The 25,945-nt window shown below is 41.0% G+C and overlaps 1 protein-coding gene across 14 annotated transcripts in view; it reads right to left on the bottom strand.

Annotated features, from left to right (window-relative positions):
• FUBP3 (far upstream element binding protein 3) overlaps window positions 1–23,287 on the bottom strand; it is a 57,670-nt gene extending 34,383 nt beyond the window's left edge. For 4 of the 14 annotated variants that reach the window (XM_075905889.1, XM_075905897.1, XM_075905896.1 and 1 more), the window contains exons 1-4: window positions 23,126–23,287; window positions 16,081–16,186; window positions 1,670–1,720; window positions 1,198–1,231 (exon numbers count right to left, since the gene is read on the bottom strand). In XM_075905889.1, coding sequence (XP_075762004.1) covers window positions 1,198–1,231; window positions 1,670–1,720; window positions 16,081–16,186; window positions 23,126–23,212 — 278 coding nt within the window. In that variant the 5' untranslated portion in view covers window positions 23,213–23,287. Of the gene's footprint in view, window positions 1–1,197; window positions 1,232–1,669; window positions 1,721–12,526; window positions 12,657–16,080; window positions 16,187–21,354; window positions 22,042–23,125 lie in introns of all 14 variants that reach the window. The other 10 variants (XM_075905893.1, XM_075905901.1, XM_075905894.2 and 7 more) reach the window with 9 other exon arrangements.
• Window positions 23,288–25,945: the final 2,658 nt, after the last annotated feature.

Here is a 25,945-nt window from a genome sequence, read left to right as displayed (position 1 = left end):
TTGATAACTGTGACTGAGGACCTAATTTGTAATAGGATTACCTACTGCACTATAACGATAGTATCCCCCCCCATGCCAGATTTAGAATATCGGTCACCCTTACTGTCAGACAGCACTGTGATGCCATGGTTAGAGTCTATATTTTAAGTGAATAGTGGTGCTGGAAGAGAGTAGGGATGTGAAATTTAATCAACTAGTCGATGGATTTTCTCAGTTGACACCAACTACAGCTCCCATGCTTAACTCCCGCCCCAGGAGCTAAGGGGCAGGGAAGGCAGAGGGGTAGCGGGGACCAGGTGCTGATTCCTGGCTGACGGTTGGTCCCCACTATCCACCTGCCTCCCTGCCCCTCACAGAGATGGTGCTGGGGGGGAGGGGAGAACTGGCTTTTAAGCAGTCTCTCCCCCCTCCCCCAGCACCGGCTCCCCCTATATCAGCAAGGAGCGACTAGTCAACTATCCAGTAAGCTTTTGCTTATCAGATAGTTGACTAGTCGCTTACATTCCTAGAAGAGGATACTAGTTCTGCTTAAAATGAGATCCTCTGTTTGGAGAGGGAATAGGCAAGGCAAGGGTCTACTCATTGTTCTAATAGCCTACTTCAACTTGAGTGTAACAGTACCAATGCTAAGTTCTGGAAGGTTGTAAGTCTCCATATCCATTCATTGCCGTTTCTACTGAGACCTTAAACAGATTACAGTGGTAGTGTCCTGCCATCAACGTTTGGAATTTAAGGGGTCTGAGCAAGAGGCAATTTCAGGAGTTGCAACATCACTATCCTCTACAGAAATGCAAGACTTAAAAACCCAAGCATGACTTAAAACAGCTTTCTTCAGTCATGCTAATCCAGGCCTCACAAGGAGTCATCTGAGGGGGTCATATTTTACCAGCAAAAACAAGAAAAATTCAGTTGCCAGCTCAATGCTTGATTTCACTTCCACTACTAAAAAAATGTGTTATTTTCTTATGCTCAATTCAACAGATTTAGACGAAGCCAAATCTAAGCCTTCCTTGTGAGCTCTTTTTAAGTGTGCAGTGTCTCAAAAAGAGTAGGCAAAAACTGCAGTCTGGAAAAAAAACCAGAGCCTATAGTTTTCCACGTTTTCAACCTCTGACTTCCTAGCACTCTAGTACAGATGGTGGATCAATAAACAATTAGAACTAATCAATAAATAATAAAACATAACCCACTGCTTACCTTTGATGTACCAGGGCCCCTAACTGGTTACCTACTGTGGCAGAGAGAAGAAAAAGGGGGAAAAAAATCAAAGCATTAGCACGGATAAACTAACTTCATCCCTATAGAAAGAGTTCTTACCATTTCATCAAAAAAAAAGAAAGAAAAGCAAAACAGTAATTTAGGTTCAGTGGCTGAAATGAATGTGTTATGTGGTAAGAAACAGGAGGGGATTTCTTGATCAACGCAGTCAACAACCCAATGTCCAGCTGAACACAGGATAGGAAATTGATCTGCATGTCTCCATGCTGAGAGTCATGGGAGAAAATCCTGCCAGTCCAAACTCCTGTAACTTACCTCCTCCCCCTTCCCAAATTAAACCCAATGTAAAGATCAAGCAGATTGGTCCATATTAAATTAAAAAAAATCAAAAAGCCAAAACAGATTTTGAGATTTAGTTTAATCAGAAGCATTAGAGATCACTTGCACATACTTCTCTCTGTATCTCTTATCTGTGCTCCATGGAGCCCACTTAAACGGAGACCTGTTAAAGGAATAGGTCTGTTAAGTAACCTTGTGTCACCCACATTGTATCCGTTTATCACATTTTCAATGGAATACACACATTTCAGCCACATGTACAGTTGGTGGCTTATCTCTATTTAATCCTCACCTCCTCAACTAACCTCCCCCATCCAGATCTTTTTGCTATTTTTTTCACCCCACCCCAAACAGATTAATCTTCCCTCCAGACATAGCTATAAAAAATATGGTGCCACTGAAGACAGGGGCCGAATGAAAACTCTTCTGTGTGGACTTCACTTGTGTCAAAGTTACGAATTTAAGTCATTTACTTCCAACAACTAGAAGACCATTTTGATTAAGTATATGCTTGGAGAGTATTGCTTGTTTCATCTGTTTTCACCATCAATCACCATATTAATTGTGATCATATTTTGTTCCAAACTTTGACAATAATGTGCATTACGGAGTTGTCACAGCTGAGTGACAACAGGAAAACTGGTGCACATCACATTTTTCAAATATAATAGAAAAAAAATTCTTTGCAATACTGCAGGCCATGCCGGTCCCAGGATATTAAAGAGACAGGTGGGTATGGCAATAGCTTTTCTTGGATCCGCTACTATTGGTGAAAAGAGACTAGCTTTGGAGCTCATGAAGAGTTCTTCAGGTCTGGGAAAGGTACTCAAGGTAGGTCTACATTACAAATTTACATCGACACAGCAGTGCCACTATAGTGCATTTGGTGAAGGAGCAGTAAGCCAATAGGAGAGAACTCTGTCATTGGCTTCACTCCATCTCCACAAAAGGTGGAAGGTTGGGTTGGGACACACTGCAAAGTAGAGATATAAGCAACTAGTTGAGTACCCAATAAGCCTAAGCTTATCGGGTAGTCGAGTCACTACTCGACTAGTTGCTTCCCCCAGCCCCTGGTCCCCCCAGCACTGTCTCCACAGAGGGGCAGGGGAGGCACAGGTGCAGCGAGGGAAATGGCACGAGCAGGGACTGAAGCAATTCAACTGCTGCATCTCTGCCTTTTAAATGTAGTAAGAACCCCATGGGGATCTTAATACATTTAAAAATCAGAGGCACAGCAGTCAGGACCTGGCCCAACCGGGAATTACTTCAGACCCCGCTTGCCTCAGCTTCCCCGCTCTGCACTGCCATGGGACTCTTACTACACTTAAAAGGCAGAGGCAGAGCCGGGATAGTGAACAACCACCCATCAACTAATTGAGTAGTCAATGGAAATTCCATTGACTATTCAATTAGCTGATTAATTGTAATTTAACTTCCCTACTGCAAAGTAGGAAAAACATCCAGCAAAGCTTCCTACTGTACTTCACCTGTGCAAAAAACTCTAAGGAATGGGCTATTTGCTCCTAACAACTAAAAGATCACTTTTGATTATGTTAGTTGTGAAGGGTATTGGTCATCACAGGAGTGGAGGAAAGAATATAGGTTTTGCATGTGGTAGGGAAAGATCTGATGCCACTCTGTGTTGGTTGGTATGTCTTGGGATGTGAGGACCTCACTTCTGAAGAACATGGCAAGGTTGAAGGGTTGTCTGAAGCAACACCAGAGCAAAACACAAAACAGATAAAGTTGCATAACAGATGCAAAAGTTGCAGATGTATTCCACTCCTACAATGATCAATATGCCCATCATTTTCAAGATCCATAGGTTCTACATATGGTGTACCTATTCCAGTACATTAAATATCCCAATAGCAAATGCATGAATGAAATTAGACAGTCACTATGACCCCAAATGAACTGTGGGAGAGAAAAAAAAAAAAAGACAAAAACAGCATATCAGCAACCACTTTCATCTAATGAATTACTCTATATCTGACCTCACAGTTCTCATCCTCAAAGAAAATATGCACAACACCTTCAGAAGATTAGCCAGAGATCTTAAATTCATAACTTTTCAAGACACAACAAGTCATGGGCTCAATAAAGACCCTGAATTTATGACTTATTACAACAACCTGTGACCCACCTCTGACTGCAGAGGTGTTAAGTGCCCACCTCCCCTCCTCTTGCAACATGTGCGAACTCTATGCTCAGCAATGTTCTTCCTAGTATTTAGCTGTGGCACTCAGAGTACTTTTCACAAAGCAGAAGAGTTCTGTAAGCTCAAAAGCTTGTCTTTCACCCATGGAAGCTGGTCCAATAAGAAATATTACTCCACCCGTATTGTGTGTGTCAAAAAAATGCATTAAATCTGTGACCAGGCACACTCTTTGGATAAATAAAATAAGCAAAGAGTCAATACCATATTTCTGTTCTGTGTCAATATCTTGATAATGGTCCTGGACCTAGATATTGACAGAATATATATTTGTATTATATTCTTTAGCTCAGAGGTAAGACAACTGCTGTGTTATTGACTCCTTAGATTTACTTTTGCATATTCTCACTATGAATATAAAATGTCCTAATTTAACAGTTATCAATACTGCAGTAGAAAAGTTGGATGATGTAATGGGGAATATTTGCTCTTACTGATAAAGGCACTATCACACAGAAGGGCAGAACAAATAAGATACATGTTTATATACTAAATCCAGAAACATACCATCGCGTCCCAAACTGTTTTAAAAACATTCTCGCAACAAAAGGGCAAAAAACATTATTTGTATTACCACTGCACTAGGAGCATTAGTATGGAGCACAATACTACATTATTCCAACAAGATGGCAGAAAGAGCAGTTCCTTTATTGCCAATGTTGCGGTTTCACATTTCTTTTTTAAAATTTCTCAAACTGGACACGACTATTAAAATCACAGCAGATTACGAAATACAATTGTATCCCAAAAACCTTTCCACCAGTCCCCAACTTTACACTGATAATTAATAGAAGCTTCCATTTTGTAACATTTTGTAAATTGCACTTGGAAGAAAGTACTGCTTGGGGAGATACTGTTTTGTTCAACAAGCGGAAGAGCTTATTTAAGTCATGAAAATAATGTGTTACCCATCTGTAGTCTCCCTTGGAGCATTTATCTGCATGCTGAAGGGGTTAATTTGTAAAGTAGATTTCCTCACATTACATAAGGGAAATTGGAGGCACAAAGAGGTTAATGCACCTACAAAAAGTCTGTAACAGAAGAGTAGAACCCAGATTTCTTGACTCCTAGTTCAATATGGCTTAAGCACAAGGCTACCACATTTTCCCCGTCCCCTACCCAAGTACATGAAATGAGGAGAAATGCTATGAAAAAAAATTACTCCCCTTTGAGAAAATTATTAGCCCATAGTTTCAACAATCTGAAGTTTCATTTTCTTAAACATGCCCATTTTACTCTGAAAAAGACTAATAAAGAAGCAAGTCTGTGGCAGAATGCATGCACTGAAATACAAACTGATGATATATTCTAGGCAGAAGGCACCATCTTCTGCTTAATGGCAAGGAGGAGGTTGAATACTGACAGGCCACATGTGTGTCATCCCCCTCCTTTACATCTCTTGGAGTACAATTTGACTCTAACTACAGTCATTTTACCGCAAATAAGGAATGTGAATGAAATCAGCCCAATTTCCTGTTAATGGCACCTGCTGGTTGATAACTCTACATCCTGCTTTAGGCTTCACCTTAACTGAATTCTGCCTAACAGATACTAAAAAAAAAAAAAAAAAAAAAAAAAATAATGCAGATTTTATTTTTATTTTCCATCGTATAAAACAATGCAGTGCCTCCCACTAAATTAATGTGCATGTTGGGAATATAGAATCTTATAGAAGAAAATATTACTCACAAGAATAAAACGATAACAATGTGTCACATGCAGACACTGAGGAATGTAAGGCTGCAAACTATGCTTTAGGATTCTGTGTGCACACTTTTATTGAAGAAGATCAGGAGTGCTTGGATGCTAGGGGTGAGAAGTGTATTTTTCCCCAAATAGTTCTGTCTCCAATTTTCTCCCTAATGAAGCCTTAACGAACTCTGATCACTGGGGAGTTCTGCCTTTCTTCTACTTGTTAAGTATTATTACCACTAATGTAAAGTGTTCCTTACTGCAAATAAAACATTTTCATCTTTTTGGGAGCACTGAAATGAGGGAAGAGGAGACTGGGTTTGTGTTCTGACTCTGCCACAGAGCCTTTTGACTGTTTCAATTCCCCACCTGCAAGACAGAGATAAATACCTCCCTTCTTTCACCCTTTGTTCTTTTTTGTTATGATACGAAGTTCTAATACAAGGTTGGCATCTACTGTGTGTCTGTACAGCACTTAGCAAGATAGGGCTGTGATGTTGGTTGGGACCTCTACTCGTTATTTTAATACAAATAATGTGAAACACTGGATTTACTTTGCCACTTGAAGCCATCATCAACATTTTGGGGGTGGGGCGACATCTCTAGGATCCTTTCATCTCCTCCTACCAATCCTCTTTGCCACCTGAGTAATAGCAGTCCTCTATCTGAAGGCTGAGCACTGGTTCTAAATCTTACCGAAATCACTAAAGAACACAAAACAATCCCTCACAGGCCCCACTGGACTTAAAATGGACATGACAAAGTAGAGGGTCTGATCTTCGATTTCTAAGACTCAATATGCTGCTACTAGCCAAGCTACCCCATTCCTATGAAAAAAACAAACTTAAATTGTTTGGTGCTATAAAATGGTTAAATTATCCATTAGCTAGAAATATTCTGGCAGCACAACAGTAGCAGACAACAGACTATGGGACTGAGTCATAAAAGCTCAATTCTATTCTCAACTATACGTTAACATGCAGGAAGAATCATTTAGAATACATCACCTCCCCAGTGTCTACACTTTGGAGCAGGGGTGAGAAACCTTTTTTCTGTGGGTCAGTGGTCCCCAACAAAACAGTCGGGGCCACACACATGTGAGAAGCAAAAACACATATCAACTCACTGACATGGCCCCCAACTGAGAAGCAGAAACAAACAAACCAAAAAAGACACTCACCTCACTCATGTAACTGAGGGCACCAAGCTTCCTCTCACTCTCCAGCCCTCCTTGGGAAGAGTGGGGGAAGGGGGTGCGTCACAGGGCTGGATTAACTGCTGGGAGCCTATGGCTAGAAGATTTTTAGGGGGGAGGAGAAGGGAGAAATCCCAAGCCTTGCAGACTGCATCAAGGCAAGCTGTGGGCCTACATCTGGCCATAGGTTCCTGATCCCTGCTTTAGAGCACTTTAGATTTACAACCCTCCCATGTGCATTCCTCATCACTAAACTCGGGATAAACTTATCCTGGCAAAGCACTTCAAGATCTACTGAACAGAGGTGCTATGTAAGTGCCATGTAAAAGTTACAATGTGTTTGTGCAAAAACACCCCCCCCCCAGTTTTGCCTGTGTTACCATAGTTCTTAGTTAATCCCCTACACTGTCCAAACCCCCTGTGTGAAGAGAAACATGCACATTTCAGAGTACTTCCCAGGGAAAGAAAATAATGAAACTGAAAATCACCTGTTTCAGGCTCCATTTCCAAACCATAGCCTAGGTCAGTGTAGCCAATTTATTGTAGATTAAAGTTACATTAAGGTGTGTGTGTGTTGGGGGAGGGGTAGTTATGCGCATTGTGTTTTCTAATACTATGACAAATCTCTTCTCCCTGAAAAAGCTCTAAAAGCAACAGAGCATCATTTGTTTGAGACAATTTCATACTCATACACCAATCAGCAGTGCTGGCAGCCATTTACAGAACGGTATAGGTCTGAGTCAAGATTTCCCACACACTGGCAGTTCATTCCCACATTCAGCTATTGGAATATTCAATTCAGAGAATATGCAAGAGCATTCAGAAAGCACAAATGTAATTTTTTAAAAACCCCACAAAGTTCTGTGGTGAAGCTGTAGTGGAGGTAACTGCATCCAGCCATGAACATGCAGCAGAGAAAGAACAATACCTGAGCCAGGCTTTTTTTTTTTTTTTTTTTTTAAAAACATGACTAGATTTGTTTTGACACTTACCTGGGAGAAGAGATTTAAAACACCATTTACAGTTAACCAGTTAAACAGTATGTTTAACTGGTTAACCGGGATCCCATGGGTAGCAGACTGCTCCAGCCAAGCCCATTGTACTGTGGGCTGCTCCTGCCAGGCGCTGTTAACCTCGTAAGCATACTGGTAAGGTGAATGCTTACCAGGTTAACCCTTTATATCCCTACCAGAGAGGTTTACACAACCCTCCCAAAACCCATTTATGAAAGTAATCTGAAAAGCCCTTTTGTGTTGATGTTTCCAAAAAGTGGTCCATGGATCACAGGTGCTGTCCAGAAACTATCTGGACAAATAATACTGGCTGCCCTTTTTAATATAACAAACTTTTCCATCAACATCACCAATGAAGATATCTCAGGGATATTACTCAGTTGTAGATGGAAAAGGATATCGTACACGTAGTTGGGAGACAGCTGATTGTTTATCAGCCCCTGTAAATCACAGACTACCAAAAAATTGAAAAACTCTGTCTTAGAAGTCTCTATTTAAAAAACACAGTGGGAGTTCTACGCAGACGCTTACTAAACTGGGCCCCTAGTTTACTGCAGTGTTACAATTTTCTCATCCTATTCTTAGAAAAGGCACTCACTTGAGATAGTAAGTATTAAACAGAAAAATGATTATTACTCTAAATAAAATCTAAGATTATTAAAACAGAGAAATATTTTCCCTCCCCTCCCCTACAATGTCATAACTTAGTGAATTTCACAGCTTTTGCATTTAGTCATTTTTATATTTTACTCCTGCACTTTCAGTCAATTTCCTATTTGTTTGGGTGGTGTTACACAGAGTATTTTTTTAATGACATTTGACTGTAAAACCAAAGATATACAAACGAGTTAGGGCAAGTACAATATATGAATCTTAAAGAAAGCTAGAGACCATATTTCAAGCACAGCATCCCTTTAAACTAGAGTAACATCTGTATTTCTATCCACTGTAGATAGACAAAGCCTACATGAACAAAATCCACCAGAGGACAATGCCTCTAAAACTTTCTGCTTTGAAATTAAATAATGCCCACTATAGGGAAGCAGCTATTTGAATGAGCCTTTCAATTCCATTATAAACTCAACAGCCAGGAATCAGCAAGGTCATTACAGAAGCTGAATTTGTGCTGCTGAGGTTATTTAATAGCACTTAACCAAATTTTAGAGGCATTTTATAATTTGCCAGTAAAATATCCTATGGGCTTAAATTTACAGAACAGGGTCCAATGAGATCACTTTTTTTTTTTTGGAACTATAAGTCTTTGGCCATTTATGTATGAAGGACAGATTTATGTCCATAGTCAGGGCTTGACAAATGGCGGCGAAACCTACTCGCCAGCCCCACACTGCTCGTGTGCAAGACCCTCATTGCGCATGCGCACACCACCAGTGAACGGGGCGACTGGCTGAAATCTACTCGCCATGGGCAAGTAGATTCAGTGATTTGTCGAGCCCTGTCCATAGTACATAAATGTATTATGAACAAAAACATCTGTTTCAGATGCCAGTTTGCACATTTTAATTCTGATTTAGATTTGAATAAATGCAGGAACTGCCATATTGGACCAAATCAGTGAGCCATCTAGTACAGTATCCAGTATGTCATAAGCCACTTCAAGATGCTGAAAGGAGATCCAAGAATCCCAACAAAATCTTAGCAATGGTTATGTTGCTGGTGTGATGAGACCACTGCTTAATATGTCTAACATTGGCTCATTGTACTCCCCTGTCTGTATTAGGGATGTAAGGGTATGTCTAGACTACATGCCTCTGGCGACAGAGGCATATCGATTAGGCTACCAGGCATAGGAAAATGAAGCGGCGATTTAAATAATCGCCGCTTCATTTAAATTTAAATGGCTGCCATGCTGAGCCGATCAGCTGTTTGTTGGCTCAGCACGGTAGTCTGGACGCTCCGCGGTTGACATCAAAGGCGACCTCCCAGGTAAACCTCATCCCAGAAGGCATACCTGGGAGCTCAACCAATGCCTTTGATGTCGACTGCGGAGCATCCAGACTACCATGCTGAGCTGACAAACAGCTGATCGGCTCAGCGCGGCAGCCATATAAATTTAAATGAAGCGGCGATTATTTAAATTGCCACTTCATTTTCCTATGCCGGGTAGCCTAATCTACATGCCTCTGTCGCCAGAGGCATGTTGTCTAGACGTACCCCAAGTGACTAGTTGACTACCCAATAAGCATATGCTTCTCAGATAGCTGAGTAGTGACTCGACTAGTCACTTCTCCGCCCTCCCTTGTGGCCTTAAAAGCCAGTTCCCTCCAGCACTGTCTCCGCGGGGGCAAGGGCGCAGCAGGGAAACAGTGCAAGCGGAGACTGAAGCAGTCCCTGCTCGCGCCAGGTTCTGACTGCTGTGCTTCTGCTTTTGAAACATAGCAAGAGCTGCTGAAGAGCAGCAGGAAGCATGGGGAAAGCGTGCCCCGTTTTCCAACCCCGGTACTCTTGTTATGTTTCCAAGGCTGAAGCCCTGCAGTCAGAACATGCTTGCTCCGTGTTCCCTGCTACTGCCTTTTAAATGTAGTAAGAGCAGTGGAAGGCTCTTACTACATTTAAAAGGCTGATGCACAGCTGGGATAGCAAGCGCCCCACCTCCACCTTATTGACTAATCAAGTAGTTAATGGAAATTCTATCGACTACTCAATTAGCTGTTTAATAGAAATTTAACATCCCTAGTCCGTATCCATCTGCTGTCTCTTGTTCTATATTTAGACAAGTTCTTTGGGGCAGGGACTGTCTTTGTTCCATCTCCTGGTTCATAGCATAGTAGGTGCTATGATGATACAAATACATAATAATGTAGTGGACGGTTACTGAACAACCTGCATCAGGAAAAGTTTCTTTCTAATCCTCAGTAGTCAGAGGTCAGCTTGTGTCCTGAAATGAGAAGGTATACCTAACATTTGTCATTTAACTTTACTAAAACTGGACGTTTTTGCTATCGATACAATACCTAATCCTTAACCAAAGTCTGATAAGCATTTGGCAGCGATGGTATTGTGGCAATGAAAATATATGAACACTGTATTCTAACAGTGGCCATACTACTGGCTAATATAATAAGATAACGTTTAGTATTATTCTCCATCTCAATACTTTTTGAACATTGCTACTCACTAAGCCAGGCCTGGGCAAAACACAGCCTACAGGCCATATCCAGCCCGCCAAGCCACCAGATCCAGCCCATGGATGCTGTGGGGAGCTCCCTGCTTGCCTCACCCGCACGCCAGTGAAACACAGCTGCGGGGAGGTTTTTCATTAAAAAATGTGGGTCCGGAGGGGAGGGGGGAAAGCTTTAGGAGCTGCTCCTGCCTCCAGTACAATCCCACTGGCCGGTTTCTGGCCAGAAACTGGCCAGTGGGAGCTGCTGGTTTCAATAACAAGCAGCCACAAAGCCAAAGAGGCTCCAGAGCACATCGCTATAGCCTGTGCGGGGGCGGGGCAGGCAGCAGTGTTTCCTCTCTAAGAAAGACAGTCGCACAGCTTCATAGCTGATTAATCAGCCCTGTCCAGTCAGAGGCTCAGGGCTGTACACAGGGAGTTGACTGACTGGATGGAGCTGATTAATCACCTGTGAAGCTGTGCTGCCACACACTGACTGGCAGGAGGCTGATTCAGGAACAGGCTGCAGGCTGGTAAGTCTCCTGGCCAGCCCCTGCCTCTGGCACCCAGCCCCTCCCTTCCCTAATCCTCTACCCCCACTTTCCCCCCCATTCCACATACCCAAATCCTCTGCCCCCTGCCTGCACCCATATCCCCTCCCAGATCTGGCACCCCAGTCTCCTGCCCCAGATCATAGTCTCCTCCTGCCCTAGCTCACAACACAAATCCCTGCACCCCCTCTAGTATCCCTAAGTCAAATCCAAACCCCTGCATCCCAGTCCAGTGGCCCAGGTCACAACTACTTCCTTCACCCAAACTCCCTCCTTTATCCCAAGCTCCCTTCTGCACCCAACCTGCATCCCAAAACCCCATGCCACCTCCATTAATATCATGGAAGACTACAGCCCTCAACCACTTCCTCCCCCCCCCCCATCCCAAAATTATTGGCCACTCCCAGATTTCCCTTAGTAGTTATAGTTGATTTAGAACTAAGTCAGATGTATGAGTAGTCAAAATATTGAATACAGGCAGGAATAACTTTAAACATTTCAACAAGTATGGCAATTGTTCAGTATACTCTGAGTTTAGTTTTGAGATAGCAGTTAGGTAGGGAGTAACACTAGAAAATGTTATCTGGTTTGCTCTCTTTCTAAAATGGAGCACTTCCATGGATCTCACCTCCATTATGATCAGGACTAGTGGGACCTTAAGAAGTGAGAGAGGAATATCTGAGGTTTTAATTCCTACACGAGAGGCCAACATCTTTCCCACTTCTGGAGTAAAATCACAAAATTGCTTCAGCGGAGACCATCACCGAATGCTGGACACAGAACAGCCAGCTTCCCAATCTACCATCATAAAGCATTCAATTACTGCTACGCTTAGCACATGTTAAGTGACAAGTATTATTTTGCTTGAATTATGGACACACTCCAGGCTTTTCTACAAGCTTGCAATTTGTTTCACAAAGCCTATCAAATACCTTTAATAGACATGGCCATGTTTTTGGGGAATTGTTCCTACTTCATAATTACAGAAGTGACCATCAGTTTTGGTCTACTTCCATGAAAAGGGCAAATTAAAATTATTTCATTTGAATCTGACATAACTGAGCTCATTTTTGCATAATACCTTGTTATTTAACAATGCATGCAACAACAAGTTAAAATCAAATCTAGGATACTTTAATAAAAGGCATGGCAAAAAAGTGCCAGAGGGAAATGTCTTACTTGCCAAATACAGACTAGGTGATTGTGCAACATGCAGGAATTTCCAGTCCAGAGACTGATAAAGTGTGGAGAGGGATTCATTCTTCTCCTTTTCCCTCCCCAATGCAACTGGTCTGTTAATTTCTTCATTCTAAGGGCATAAATACATGCCACAATCTTATTTTGGCAGATTAGTGAAGCAAGTAAACATGCAGAATTTATTATTACTATATGACTGATATTTACTTAAGGATAAGATGATTAAAGTCAGATTTGTTTTTACAACCTTTTTTAGACAATCATCCCTCACACTTAAATGTAGTAAGCTTGGTATGTCAGTGCCATTTTCACTTTAAATAAGCTAAATAAAAGGAGAACAAGGCTATCAGAGAAACTAAATGAATTTTGCGCATTGGTCTTCATTGAGGAGGATGTAAGAGATTCCCACACTGGAGATATTCTTTGTAGACAAAGCTAAGGAACTATCCCAGACTGAGGTGGTTTAAAGTCACTAGGACCAGATGGTATTCATCAAGAGTTCTGAAGGAACTCAAATATGAAACTGCCGAACTATGAACTGTGGTATCTAATCTACTGTTTAAAATCAGCTTCTGTATCAGATGACTAGAAGATAGCTAATGTAACAGCTACTTTTTTAAAGGCTCAAGAGGCAATCCTAGCAACTATGGGCAGGTACGTCTAATTTAAGAACCAGACAAATTGGTTGAAACTACAGTAATTTAAGAACTAGGAAAATTGGTTGACACTACAGTAAAGAACAAAATTATCAGACATATACATCAACACAGTATGCCAGGGAAGAGTCAACATAGCTTTTGCAAAGGGAAATCATACCTTGCCAATCTATTAGAATTATTCAAGGTAATCAACAAGTATATGGACAAAGGCGATGCAGTTTATACTTGAACTTTCAGAAAGCCTTTGAGAAGGTCCCATACCAAAGGTTCTTAAGCAAAGCAAGCAGTCATGGGATAAGAAGGAAAGTCCTCTCATGGATCAATAATTGGATAAGTATAATCAGTTTTCTCAATGGAAAGAGTGGGCTACAAAGGACCTGTGCTTTTCATTTTACTCGTAAGTGACCTAGAAAAAGAAGGGGCAAACAGTGAGGTGGCAAAATTTGCTCATGATTCAAAATTACTCAGTCAAGTCCAAGCTGAGAAAAGTAGTAAAGAGTTCTCACAAAATGGACAACAAAATGACAGATGAAATTCAAAGCTGGTAAATGCAAAGTAATGCATATTGGAAAAAGAAACCCAAACACAAAACAAAGGATTCTAAATTAACTGGTACGACTCCAGAAAGAGCTGTTGATAGTTCTCTGAAAATATCTGCTTAATGTGGAGAGGCAGTGAAAAAAGCAAACATGTTAGGATCAATTAGAGCAGTGGTTTAGGATGCCAAAGTGGGTCACAACCCCCTTGGAATGGAGTCATCAGGCTTGCTAGGAGCTAGGGACAAAGGCCAAGACCCACCACCTGGGGCCAAAGTCAAAGGGCTTTAGCCCTGATGATAGGGAGCCTGCGTTCAGAGCACTAAGTGTGGCTGAAGCCTTTTGTTTCAGCTTTAGCTCCACTGCCCAGAGCGCGAGGCTCAGGCTTTGTCCCCCCAACCCGGGACAGTAGGATTCAGGCAGGGCAGAAGCCTGAGCCCCCTTTTTGGGTCATGAAATAATATTTCTTGTCAGATAAGGTCATGATGCAATCAAGTTTCTGAAGCTCTGCCTCAGGACAAAGAAAAGAGAAAATATCACAATGCCACTATATGAATCCATGGTATGTCACACCTCAAATTCTGCATTCGAGGCTGGTTGTCCCTTCTAAAACAAAAAAAAAGTGCATAGAAGGGCAACAAACATTATTGGGGTATGGAACAGCTTGCACAGGAGGAGAGACTTAAAAGACTGACACGGCTCACCTTGGAAAAGACTATGGGGCAATAAGAAACAGTTCTATAAAACTGCAAATGCTGTGGAGAAAGTGAACAAGGAAGCGTTATTTACCCATTCACGACACTAGAACCAAACATATCACATAGTATAGTCAACCAGATGATGTTTTAAAGGCCAAAAGTATAACTGGATCAAAAAAAGAAATATATAAGTTAATGGAAGATAGGTCCATCAATGGCTGTTTGCCTCCCTGACCATCTACAGCCACATGCCCATTAACCTCTGATTGGACAACAGGGGATGGATCACTGCATCTATTCATTCCCTCTCAGGCATCTGGTACCTGCCATTGTTGGAAAACAAGATATTGGGCTAGATGACGATCAGCCATGCTGAGTCAGACCATTCTTACATTCACTGAAGTAAAAATATTTTTCAACTCTCACTTGAAGAAAAGTGAGGCCTTACCACTGAGCACTGTAAGGAGCATAATTCTGTAATGGAGGAACCCTCATTAGACATATATGCCCATAATCAGACATGTGTTTTTGTTGAATGCAATCTTCAGGGGAGATGAAGCCTGGAACTACTGGCAAGGAAAGAGAGACTATTACAGTTCTACCTGGGTCAAAGTGTATGTGGTAAGCACTTACGGTCTAGTCAAACACAAACTTTTGGTTAGTCTAGCTAGGAAACTAGTAACACTCTGAAGAGGCCCATCTTGGTTACAAAAGATAACCAGCAAACTGTTCAAACCTGGTGAAGTCATGTGGGGCTGCATCTGCTCCACACCAGTACACAATATTCAACATACAAGTGCTATTTCAGATATTCTCAACACTAATGCTGATGCACCCCAAATTGTACCTGATCATTTCTGGATTACACTGGTTCATTTTTGACTTTGCAGCTACCTTCTCAAGTCAATTATGGAAGGACAGAGTGTGGTTGAGTTTCACTGGAGGCCTTCAGTTTAGTTATTCACAAGGATATTTTAAACAAATGAATATTAATGCAACATAAGGATCAGACAAGGGGGGTCTCTCTAGTCCAGTATTGTGACTCAAACCACGGCCATAACCACATACATCGGAGAAAGGTTTAAGAAATACTTTAGTGGAAGCATAGGAAATAACCTGCCCATTAGGAATATCCACATCAGTTTCCTCTCAAGTCTCTCTTTAAAACTTGTCTGTGCTAAGATGCATACATAACCAGCTGTTGTACTGTGACTGCTGCTCGTTATACTTGCCAATCATCTTATAGCTATAAAACAGTAAATGGTATTGTACATAGGCTATAAGTAATTTCAGGCAGCAACTGTCGTTTTGTAACATGTACAATGTCCCTATAACACAGCAGTGCTTCATTTACAATACAACTGTTAAATACTTGGCTAAGTAATGTAATTCTCTAAAAACTAGCAAACTGATAATATTACTTGTAGAACGTATCATTTTATCAATATAGTAAAAAAGGTGATGTATACACTGAGCAAGACTAAACAGCACAGGAATTCTTATGTAATCTCTACACATAGTTGTCCACTAATCTCAGATACTTTTATGACAAATGCAAAATTGATCCCCAAGTTCCATATCCACAGATGACCACACCTGAAAGCTATATCACAATAACTATTGTAAAAAAATAGCCAGCTTACCTCCATCATCCAGTGGCCTTTTTTGTACTCCATAACCATAGACAGAGGGGTCCACCAGTGGCGTGGAATTATTCAAGTGAGGAATATCTCCAATTTTAGCAGCAATCTGTTGAAGCAGATTAAAAAAAAAATTAGCATACCTAAAATATCAGCTATAGCAACTAAGTTCTTTGGTACTAGGCTGGGACTTAGGAGTCTAATTCCCCGATTTGTGACAGACTTTCTGTGTGGTGTCAAGTAAGTCACTTGTCTCTTTGCCTCATTTTGTCACCTGTAAAATGGAAATATTAGCATGTCTTAATTCACAGGGGTGTCGCAAGGAAAACTTCATTAAAGACAGAAGTGTACAGATACCAAAAAAAGGGGGAGCCAGAAAACCAATAAATGTGGGGATATTTAATATACAAGACTACCCTATTTTCAAAGGGATTTTTGTTAATAAAGAGCAGCCTGAAGTACATGAAATGATGCTTCAGGCAAAACCTAATAATTGCTGAAATGTCCTATTCCATATTGTTCCCCTCATTCTTTCCCACAGAAAAATATTTTAACAGGCTCTGCATTAGGAGTTAGATGGAGGATTTAGTTCAGATGGAGAATAAGTAGCAGAAAAAAAATCCAATACAATCAGTACTGATATCAGAATATTACTAATTGGGATTTCAGTAGAGAATAAGCAACAGGGACAAATTAAAAGCATCTTTTTTTACACCGATGTTCTCCACGATAAAGAGGAGATGGAAAAATATAACCAGAGAAGTTTCTAAAATGTAGCTTTCCAACACATCTACAAGGATTCAAAGTTGTAGACACTACCAACAGCTGCAGAGGAAAAGTCACCCATCCACAACTAGGACCCACAGTAAAGTAGAAAGCTCTTTGTAACATGGATTTCTACTACACTAGGATGTTTTTTTTAAAGTGAACTGAAAGAGTAAAAGCCATTGTTATATGAAAATGGCCTTCAGTTGTCTTCACCCTCTTTAAAAAAAAAAAAAAAAAAAGTAACAGTATCAGGAATGCAAGTTCTTGATTTCCTCCTTTTTTCTATCATATTTTTGTAATCCTGAGATGGTACTCTTGCATGCACAACTAAAAATTAAACACAAGCAACTGTTACCCAAATTGCATCTTTTCTAGACCCTGCTGAAGAGAAAGGGAGGGGCTTAGCACTCACTTCTTTTTAATATGTGGAATAATGCAGCTCTGCATAATTTTGTAATTACTTAAGACTGGTACTAAACAACTCAGATGTGGCGTGTGTCAAATAAACTCACGGAATTCATGTAAATACAACTTTAGAGGTCACATTAATATGTGCTGGGTCTCAAGGTGCCTTCTCACATAATTTGCTATATTCCGTACCATGGCATGTTTCTGGCCCTCCTTCCATCTGCTAGCCTAGCCCTCTCTTGGTTGTTTTATTAAAGTAATCTACATTCAAGCAATACTTCAATAGTGAAAAAAAAATTTATATATATATATATATATATATATATATATATATATATATATATGTATATATATAAAAAATTTAAAAAGACAATCTTTCTAAATTTGCACCAAATGAGTAAAAATAAAGTTTTCAGCGACCAGTTCAAGAGACAGATTGGATCCAATCTGTCTCTTGAACTGGTAGCTGAAACCTTTATTTTTACGTTTTTGGTGTGCTTTTAGAAAGATTGTCTTTTTAAAAAGTGTATTATATATATATATTTTTTCTCTTTTTGGTCTTAAATGTAGTGTGTTTTCACTACTAAAAACTACAAGGTTATTGCCCACCCTGCACTCGGGAGCAGCAGGAAAGAGCCGCCCATCCCAGCTCAGGCATAGCTCTGCTTCCACCCCAGTGCTCTGGGGGCTCAGCCCCGTCTTCTCTCCCTGACTGAAAAATAAAGATTAGTATCAGTCTTTGGAATCTACTAATAGCTCCCATGTAGTAATTTATAATTCACAAAACTGCAATAGTTGTTCTGCCAGTCCAAACATACTGTCACATTACTGATATATTTTAACAGGTTCACTGAGAACAGTTTCCCATTTTAACAGTTATTCTGTTCTTTTTTTTTTTCCTCCAGTTTCCACAACTGAATTTATACTTTAAATAGATCAAATCCTGTCCTTTGGCACTCCTGTGCTATTTCCCAACCACCCTGCTAAGAGTAAAAAAAAATATACACAATCTAGGGCAGATTTTGGCCCACAGAAACTAGATTAAAATTCAAAGTTAGTATTTTCACCATGCACATTTCTTTCAAGCTGGTCAAAGCTTATGAAAATTTTAAAAATATATTTTTAAAGATTGCTGATGCAGAGACCACTGTCCAATCACTTACCACAAGAGAAAAAAAATCAAAATCAAACTACCAAGTAAAGCCTAGGAAACATTTAAAATGGATATAACAGTTACCATATGTTTTAATTTGTCTTTAAGTTACAAAAAGAGCCACATTTATTACTACAGGTTTTGCAGGAAGATAAATGAAACATGCTGAAGCTAGGAAATTAACAAAAGCAAGCAGCCAGTCAGATAAGGGCTAGGGATGACCTTGAGTAATGTACTGCTAGCTACTGCTTTCACCCCTCTAGACGTCATTCCCTATTCCCCCAATATAAAAGCTTTTATTCAGTATAATTCTAAAGTGTTGTAGAAATAGCACACAATCAGAAATTATTTCTATGATTGTCCTGCTTTTGGGATTTGTCTGGCCATTCAAAGCCTGAGCTACACATTTGAAGAAGTACAGTCACGGGAAAAAGTGATAGTTATATGTATTTTATTAACAAAGATAAAAATAAAACTATTTTTAAAATTCAAGTATTCCTAGTAGTCAGTGAAACGTGAATTGTACCTTTTAGACTTTTGTCTATTTATGCCTCTGGTGTATCCTTCTTTTACAATATTATGAAAGGACTGAAAATCCAGTAGTGTGTGGTAGATGAAAGTTTTGATTGCAAGTGTGGTGGGATCTAAAAAATCAACTTCTATAGAATTTAGTCTAAGATTCTAGCTTATGGCTAACAACAGAATCTTTCAGATGTTAACACAGTACAAGTCATTGAAATATTATTGCCCTGAATCTTCAAGCAATTTCAGTGCCTCTGCTGCTGCTCATGTTTGTCAAGTAGAATACGAATGATAATATATCAGTTTCTCAGCTGCTATCCAGAACCCTGCGAGGGGTGGTGAAACTATCCAGAATAATGTTAATTTTGTGTTACATTAGCTCAGAAAGCTAGCTGTGGCAGCAAAGATCAGCTATTAAATCATTCAAAGAGACTCTACTACAAGAGAAAAAAAAGATGCCAGGGAGGAGAGGTTTGAGTAACTGACACCTTACTTCCCCTTTCCCTCATCTAGGAGACTAGAAATGGGGAAAAGGGGCAGAGAGGTATCTCGCTCCAAAAGGAGTAGTGCAAGTATTTCTCCCACCCTTTTTATTTAAAAAAGGCCTATAAGGCAGAACCTGATATGAAAGATGGAATTTACACACAGAACCCACGATAAAAATCCCAGAGCCCAAAGTTGGCAGGACAAAAGCTTACCAGGCCATTAACTGAAGCACATCACTGACATGACTGTCATTTAAATCTCTGGCTAGTGAGTATCTTGCTAGTTTCTCAAATTAAGATTTGTATGATGAAATCTTATCATGCAAATCACTTCACAGCAAAAGTACCATGTGCATGTGGAAAGGTGACTAGCATTCAAATAGAAATGATTTACTATAAGGTGAGACTGTCAAGAAGGGAAGGGGGATGAATCACCAGGAATATTTATTAATACAAGTTACATTACTTAAAGGAGTAGTACAACTGTTCTAACCCACAAAAGCAATACAATTCTAAATTACAATATCAGCTGCCTCCATATGAAGGCTAGCTAATGCATATGTAAATTAATCGACTAATCTAAGTCTCCGTATGGAGGGCAGGCAGAACACATCTTAAAGCCTCAACATACATTGGAGGGGTGGGTTTTTTTGGTTTTGTAGGTTTGAATCTGAAATGTGATACTATTAATATAAAAAAGCAATGTCTAAGCATGAAGTTACTAAGGCTGATCACCCAGGAGTACTGATCTGAAAATTAGTCACTCACAGTACTGATGGTACAACCCAGATTTACAATACTGTGACCCATTCAAGAAGTGAAAATGGACCTCCAGTGGATTTAATAGTCCTATCTGCAGTTTTAGTTCAAAATTAAATTTAAAACCACAGAGAGACATTTACAGCAGTAACCCAGGGGCCAGAGCTGAGCTGTACCAGGTCTAAGGTTTGCTTTATTTTTTTATTAAAGTGAACACCGTTCATAAAAACATATATTGCTGAAATCCACCCCATTACATTTATCTACGGAATAGGGTATGGCATGGACAAGTACAGTCAAACTTCCCTAATTTCAATCAAGATCTTGGTCACCGTTTCTAGGGACAAGACAGCAGAAGTTGTCTCTGCCCAATTCAATTCTTGCCCTATGCCAACAATGCTTAAAGTGTCAACTGTGATTGTTGGAGTAGTGAGGCACACAAATGCCCACAAGTACGTGAACCAACACCACACACCTCATTGCATAACGATCACTGAGACCTCAGTGACGATTTAGTGCCATCATACCTGCGCATGAACCAAATCTACTTGTACTCAATTACTAAACTCCCTTCACAATCATTAAGCTAGATCTTGAGACCAAGTTCACTATTTTTTTGCCCAGAATCAACAATTTCCCCTATTATACTGAATAAGGCTGTCAAACCAGGAAGCATACAGTCATCCTACAGAATAGAAAAATCAGTGACAACTACAAAAAAATGAGGGAGCCCACATTTATCAGAGAAATAGTAAACTTCATTTGAAGCAGATGATGTTGGAAACTTAAAGATTACACTAGAATAACTCAGTATATTCTAGGCTAAGGGATACCAATTTATTCATTCCCCTACAAAATGCAAAGAATAGCCAATTTACAATTAATGAGGGCTCTGATTACAGCAAAGTTTTATATTCCATTTTCTCTGGATATGAGTGTGTGGAACAATCCTACCACAAGTCACAAATTTGACAGTGCAGCCACATAGGACAGGTAAGCAACCAACTTTCACTATATACATGAGTTGGTGCAGTCGCAGAAATTCCCCCTTCCCATTTAACTTGTTATTGATCCAGTGAATGGTGCATTTCAATGTGAGTTCAGTAGGTTTCCAATGCAGTACTCTGTTTCCCTTCAAAATGCCATACATGATGAGCAAATAATGAAAAACTTTTCTTCCACCTGAGCAGCAGGTTGTCCAAGATCAAATCCATTCATTACTTCAGAACAGGCAGAAAGTCTCAAGTACTCAAAATGAATTTTTGCAGCTGGAGGCCTTCAGTAAAAAGTCAGCAAGATTATGACATGCGTCTCTACAATACAACAGCCTCCAAAGATTAACAATCTGATGCTAACAGGAAGACTCAGTCATCAGCATACAGTCAAGTCGACACAGCTGTTACAGTCACTGAAAAATCTGATTTGCAGCTTGGTCTAGGTCATCGCAGATGAGAACTATCTATTGCATATTGCAAAACATGACACAGATGTGATGTTTTGAATCAACAGCTGAAAAGCAGTAGGAGGCAAATAATTTTTGGATTTCTGAAAAAAAGTAGATGTGCTATCTAGAATTGCCAGTGTCTTTGCACAATTCTCTGAAGATTAGATAAAAATCAATATTCGCTACCATATTAGTTTATGAGTGAATTGTACAAAGTGGTGAGCCCTTTCATTTCATTAGAACAATAGCTCAAAAAGGTTTTATGATCCAACTCATTTCTCCAGGAGCTTCTCAGTTAAAGAAAAAACACAAGTATCTGGGCAACAGGAGATCTTTTCCCCCACCACCCCAGTAATACTGGAAAGTGACAGTAAGACCATACAGAATCTTCAAGACTTGCTTCTAGTAGTTAGCCATGTTATGTCCTGTTGGGATGTAAATAATAACCACAATGAACAAGTTGCATTTAACACCTGCGATAAATATGGAATGAGAAAAATGAACATACACGGCAATGAATTTTGCACAATTAGCAAAACTGATAAATTGTGGTCCCTTGTCTTTAAAATCATGTTCATAAACTTGCACCTTGCTAGGGAGTACCATAGTTTCTCAGGAACCCTAGATTTTGTGCTGAAATATTGTTTGGATTTCTGTAACCCTCTCCAGTCATCTTTGAATGTGTGTTCTAGAATCACAGAAGTTACACTTTACCACCTCTTTCGGGATGGACGCCAACTCCCAAATGATAATAGTAGGTCCCTTAAATATTAAAATTGATTTGTCTAAACTAGCCTAGTGTATCCTTTTTAAATAAAAGTGGGGAATACTTATTTTTATTAACTGTGCCAAATGTTAAAGGTAACTTTTCATGCAAGTGGCCTCCTGTGTTGTAAATTCGTATTTTTTTTAAAGAAATAGCCACTTATTCTGGGTTATAAACTCAGTCACTGAACTGGAAAGTAACTATATGTTCAGACAGCCCACCGAACCTGCACACTCGAGCTGTTTGACCTCCTTCAACCTTGCCTGCATACACCCTGCGTAAGGGTCTATTTCCCACCCCACACTTCCTAAATGTTACGGGGAAGGGGGCAGTTTTCAGGAACACTTTCATCTCCTGGGTGATGAAAAGTGCTGCACAGACACAAACTCGGGGCGTTAGTTTTCACAGAGAAAGGTTGGGCAAATGGTGGACAAGGCCTGAGAGCGCCACGGGCCTCGCCTCCCCGGTTCCTCACACCCTCTGCCCCAACTCCGGCCATCTAGGGTGCCTCCAGGGCCCCCACCGCTGCTCCTGCCGCTCTCCCGCCCCTAGCGGGCCGGGAAGGACCCCGCGCGAGCACCCCAGGCCCTTCCCCAGAAGGAGGCGCAGACGCCTGCGCCCCTCGCGCGAGGCTGCTGCACCCTCTGCCCCACTGGCCACCTAATCGGGCCGCCCCGCGCCCTCTCCCGCCCCGAGGCCTAGCGGCGGCGCAGAGGCCTCCTCCTGTGCCCGGGCTCCGTTACCTGGCGGACCCGGTGCAAAGCGTCGGCGAAGCCCTCGGACTTAATCCCCACCGGAGCCGCGCTCTGCCCCTGGGCCAGCTCCGCCATTACACGCGCCAGCCACCCCCACCGCTACCGCCGCCACCGCTCCGTCCTGCCTGCCTCTCTCCGCCGCCTGGGCACCCGTACCCGGAAAAGGAAAGGCCCCAGACTTCCGCCGGAAACAGAGAGGGAAAGAGACAGCAAGCATAGCCGATAGGGAGCTTTCACAATGACGTCAGCGCCCCGCCAGAATGAGGCTACTTCCGGCGCGTGCAGCTGATGCTCGGGGACGGGGCTTCTCGTGCTCTGCAGGCTGGGTGGCTGCACATGGCTCCCTATGAGGCGGGGCAGTGGCGTGGACCTAACCCAGCACTAAACCCCTCCCATGGAGAGCCTGTCGGTTTATTGCCCTTATCTACAGCATTGCTCCTTAGCATCGTAATTATTAATCAATATCACACACTTATGCCACGCCAGCAGAGATGGGCACCCAGGGGCTGCGTCTAGACTGGCAAGTTGTTCCGCAAAAGCAACTGCTTTTGCGCAAAAACTTCTCAGCTGTCTACACTGGCTGCTTGATTTTGCGCAAAAGCACTGACGTTCTACTGTCCGAAATCAGTGCTTATGCAAATGCTTCGACATTCCCGTTCTGGCAAAAGCCTTTTTCCGGAAATGTTTTTGCACAAGAGGGCCGGTGCAGACAGCTAAAAACTGTTTTGCGCAAAAAAGCCCCGAGGGTGAAAATGGCCATTGGGGCTTTCTTGTGCAAATCCGCGTCTAGATTGGCATGGTCTTTTCCGCAAAAAGTGCTTTTGTGGAAAAGCGTCTGTGCAATCTAGACGCTCTTTTCCGCAAATGCTTTTAACAGAAAAACTTTTCCGTTAAAAGCATTTGTGGAAAATCATGCCAGTCTAGACGTAGTCATGGAGTTTCTCAGCTTGCTACACTTTTGTCTGTGCAATCCCTAGGTCCCAGTAAGGCTCCCCAATCATGTCTAGGTCTCCGGGGAATCATAATGTGGAAAGATGATGCAGTGTGAATTCTGCTGTTCCCTTAAAAACAAAACAAAGAAAAAAACTTGTGGTTCTCAGTGGGGCACGTGTACTTCTGGGGTATGTTGGGGTCTTCCAGAGGGTACAGCAACTCATCTAGATAATTTGCTTAGTTTTATAACAGGTTACATAAAAAAAGCACTGGTCAAATCGGTACAAACTAAAGTTTCATACAATGATTTGTTTATACTACATATCTTTGCACTGACATGTAAGTACAATATATTTGAGATTATTTTTTTAATTTATGATAAAAATTAGAGCATTTTTTTTCAACAGCAGTGTGCTGTGACATTTGTATTTTTAAATCTGATTTGTTAGCAAGTCGTTTTTAAGTGAGGTGAAAGACAAATCAGACTCTTGCCAGAGCTACAGTAGTTTGGAAAGGTTGAAAGCCACTACATTAGTGCCTGTGCATTGTAAATCACCATGTTTGGATGGTAGGACCCTTGAGCACAGAACCACCCCCCAGAGAAAGAGTATTTTTCCTTCATGAATACTATCCGAGGCTGAGATGAGCCTAAATTACTATTTCAGGATATATAAGATGCCTAAGAATGTCCAGTAATTCTGCTCTACTCCCAAATGTTTTTCCAGTATTCTTGCTCGCTCCTGGCATGTTTCTGGTTACTACCCACCTAAACATCCCTATTCCAAGCTATCCCAGGTAAGCAAATGGTAATGTTTCAGAGAGGAAGCCTTGTTAGTCTGTTTCAGCAAAAGCAAGGAGTCCAGTGGCACTTAAAAGACAAACAAACTTACTGGCTACATCTAGACTGGCATGGTTTTCCGGAAATACTTTTAACGGAAAAGTTTTCCGTTAAAAGCATTTTCGGAAAAGAATGTCTAGATTGGCACGGATGCTTTTCCACAAAAGCACTTTTTGCGGAAAAGTGTCTGTGGCCAATCTAGACACGCTTTAGCGCAAAAGAGCCCCGATCGCTATTTTCGCGTTTGGGGCTTTTTTGCGCAAAACAAATCTCATCTGTCTAAACTGGCCCTTTTGCGCAAAAGTTTTGCGCAAAAGGGACTTTTGCCCGAATGGGAGCAGCATAGTATTTCCGCAAAAAGCACTGATTCCTTACAGTAGGAAGTCAGTGCTTTTGCAGAAATTCAAGCGGCCAGTGTAGACAGCTGGCAAGTTTTTCCGGAAAAACTGGCCAGTCTAGACACAGCACTGGGTATTAGAGTATAAGCTTTCACAAACTACAACTCACTCCTTCAGATGCTGAAGGGGGGGAAGAAGGAGGGAGGGAAAACAAGAATGTAGAGATGGGAATATGACATCAATGCTTATTAAATCAGAATAGATGTGGCTCATCTCCAACAGTGTTGAGAAGTTGAGAGTACCTGAATGAGAAATTACCTATTGTAATGCAAGAACCACTCCATGTGTTTGTTTAGACTTTGGTTCAGAGTGTTAAATTTGCATATTAATTCCAGTTCAGCAGTTTCTCTCTGCAGTCTGTTTTTGAAGTTTTTCTGTCTGAGAATGGCAACTTGCAATTTGAAAACTGTGCTCAGGGAGGGTAAAAAGGTTCCCCAACTGGATTGTGGATGTTGCCATTCTTAATGTTTGATGTGTCCATTTATTCTTTTGCATAGAGACAGTCTGGTCTGATGTACATGTCAGAGGGGCATTGTTGGCATATTACATTAATAATTAATAGTGTGTGTGTCTGGAATCTCCAGTGAAAATACATCTTTCTCTTTTTCCCAGTACTCCAGTTTCCTCATGTCTTCTTCC

Source organism: Pelodiscus sinensis, chromosome 23, assembly GCF_052426305.1.
Source record: "Pelodiscus sinensis isolate ZL-2025 chromosome 23, ASM5242630v1, whole genome shotgun sequence".
NCBI lineage: Eukaryota > Metazoa > Chordata > Testudines > Trionychidae > Pelodiscus > Pelodiscus sinensis.
This window is presented reverse-complemented; position numbering and strand designations above follow the sequence as displayed.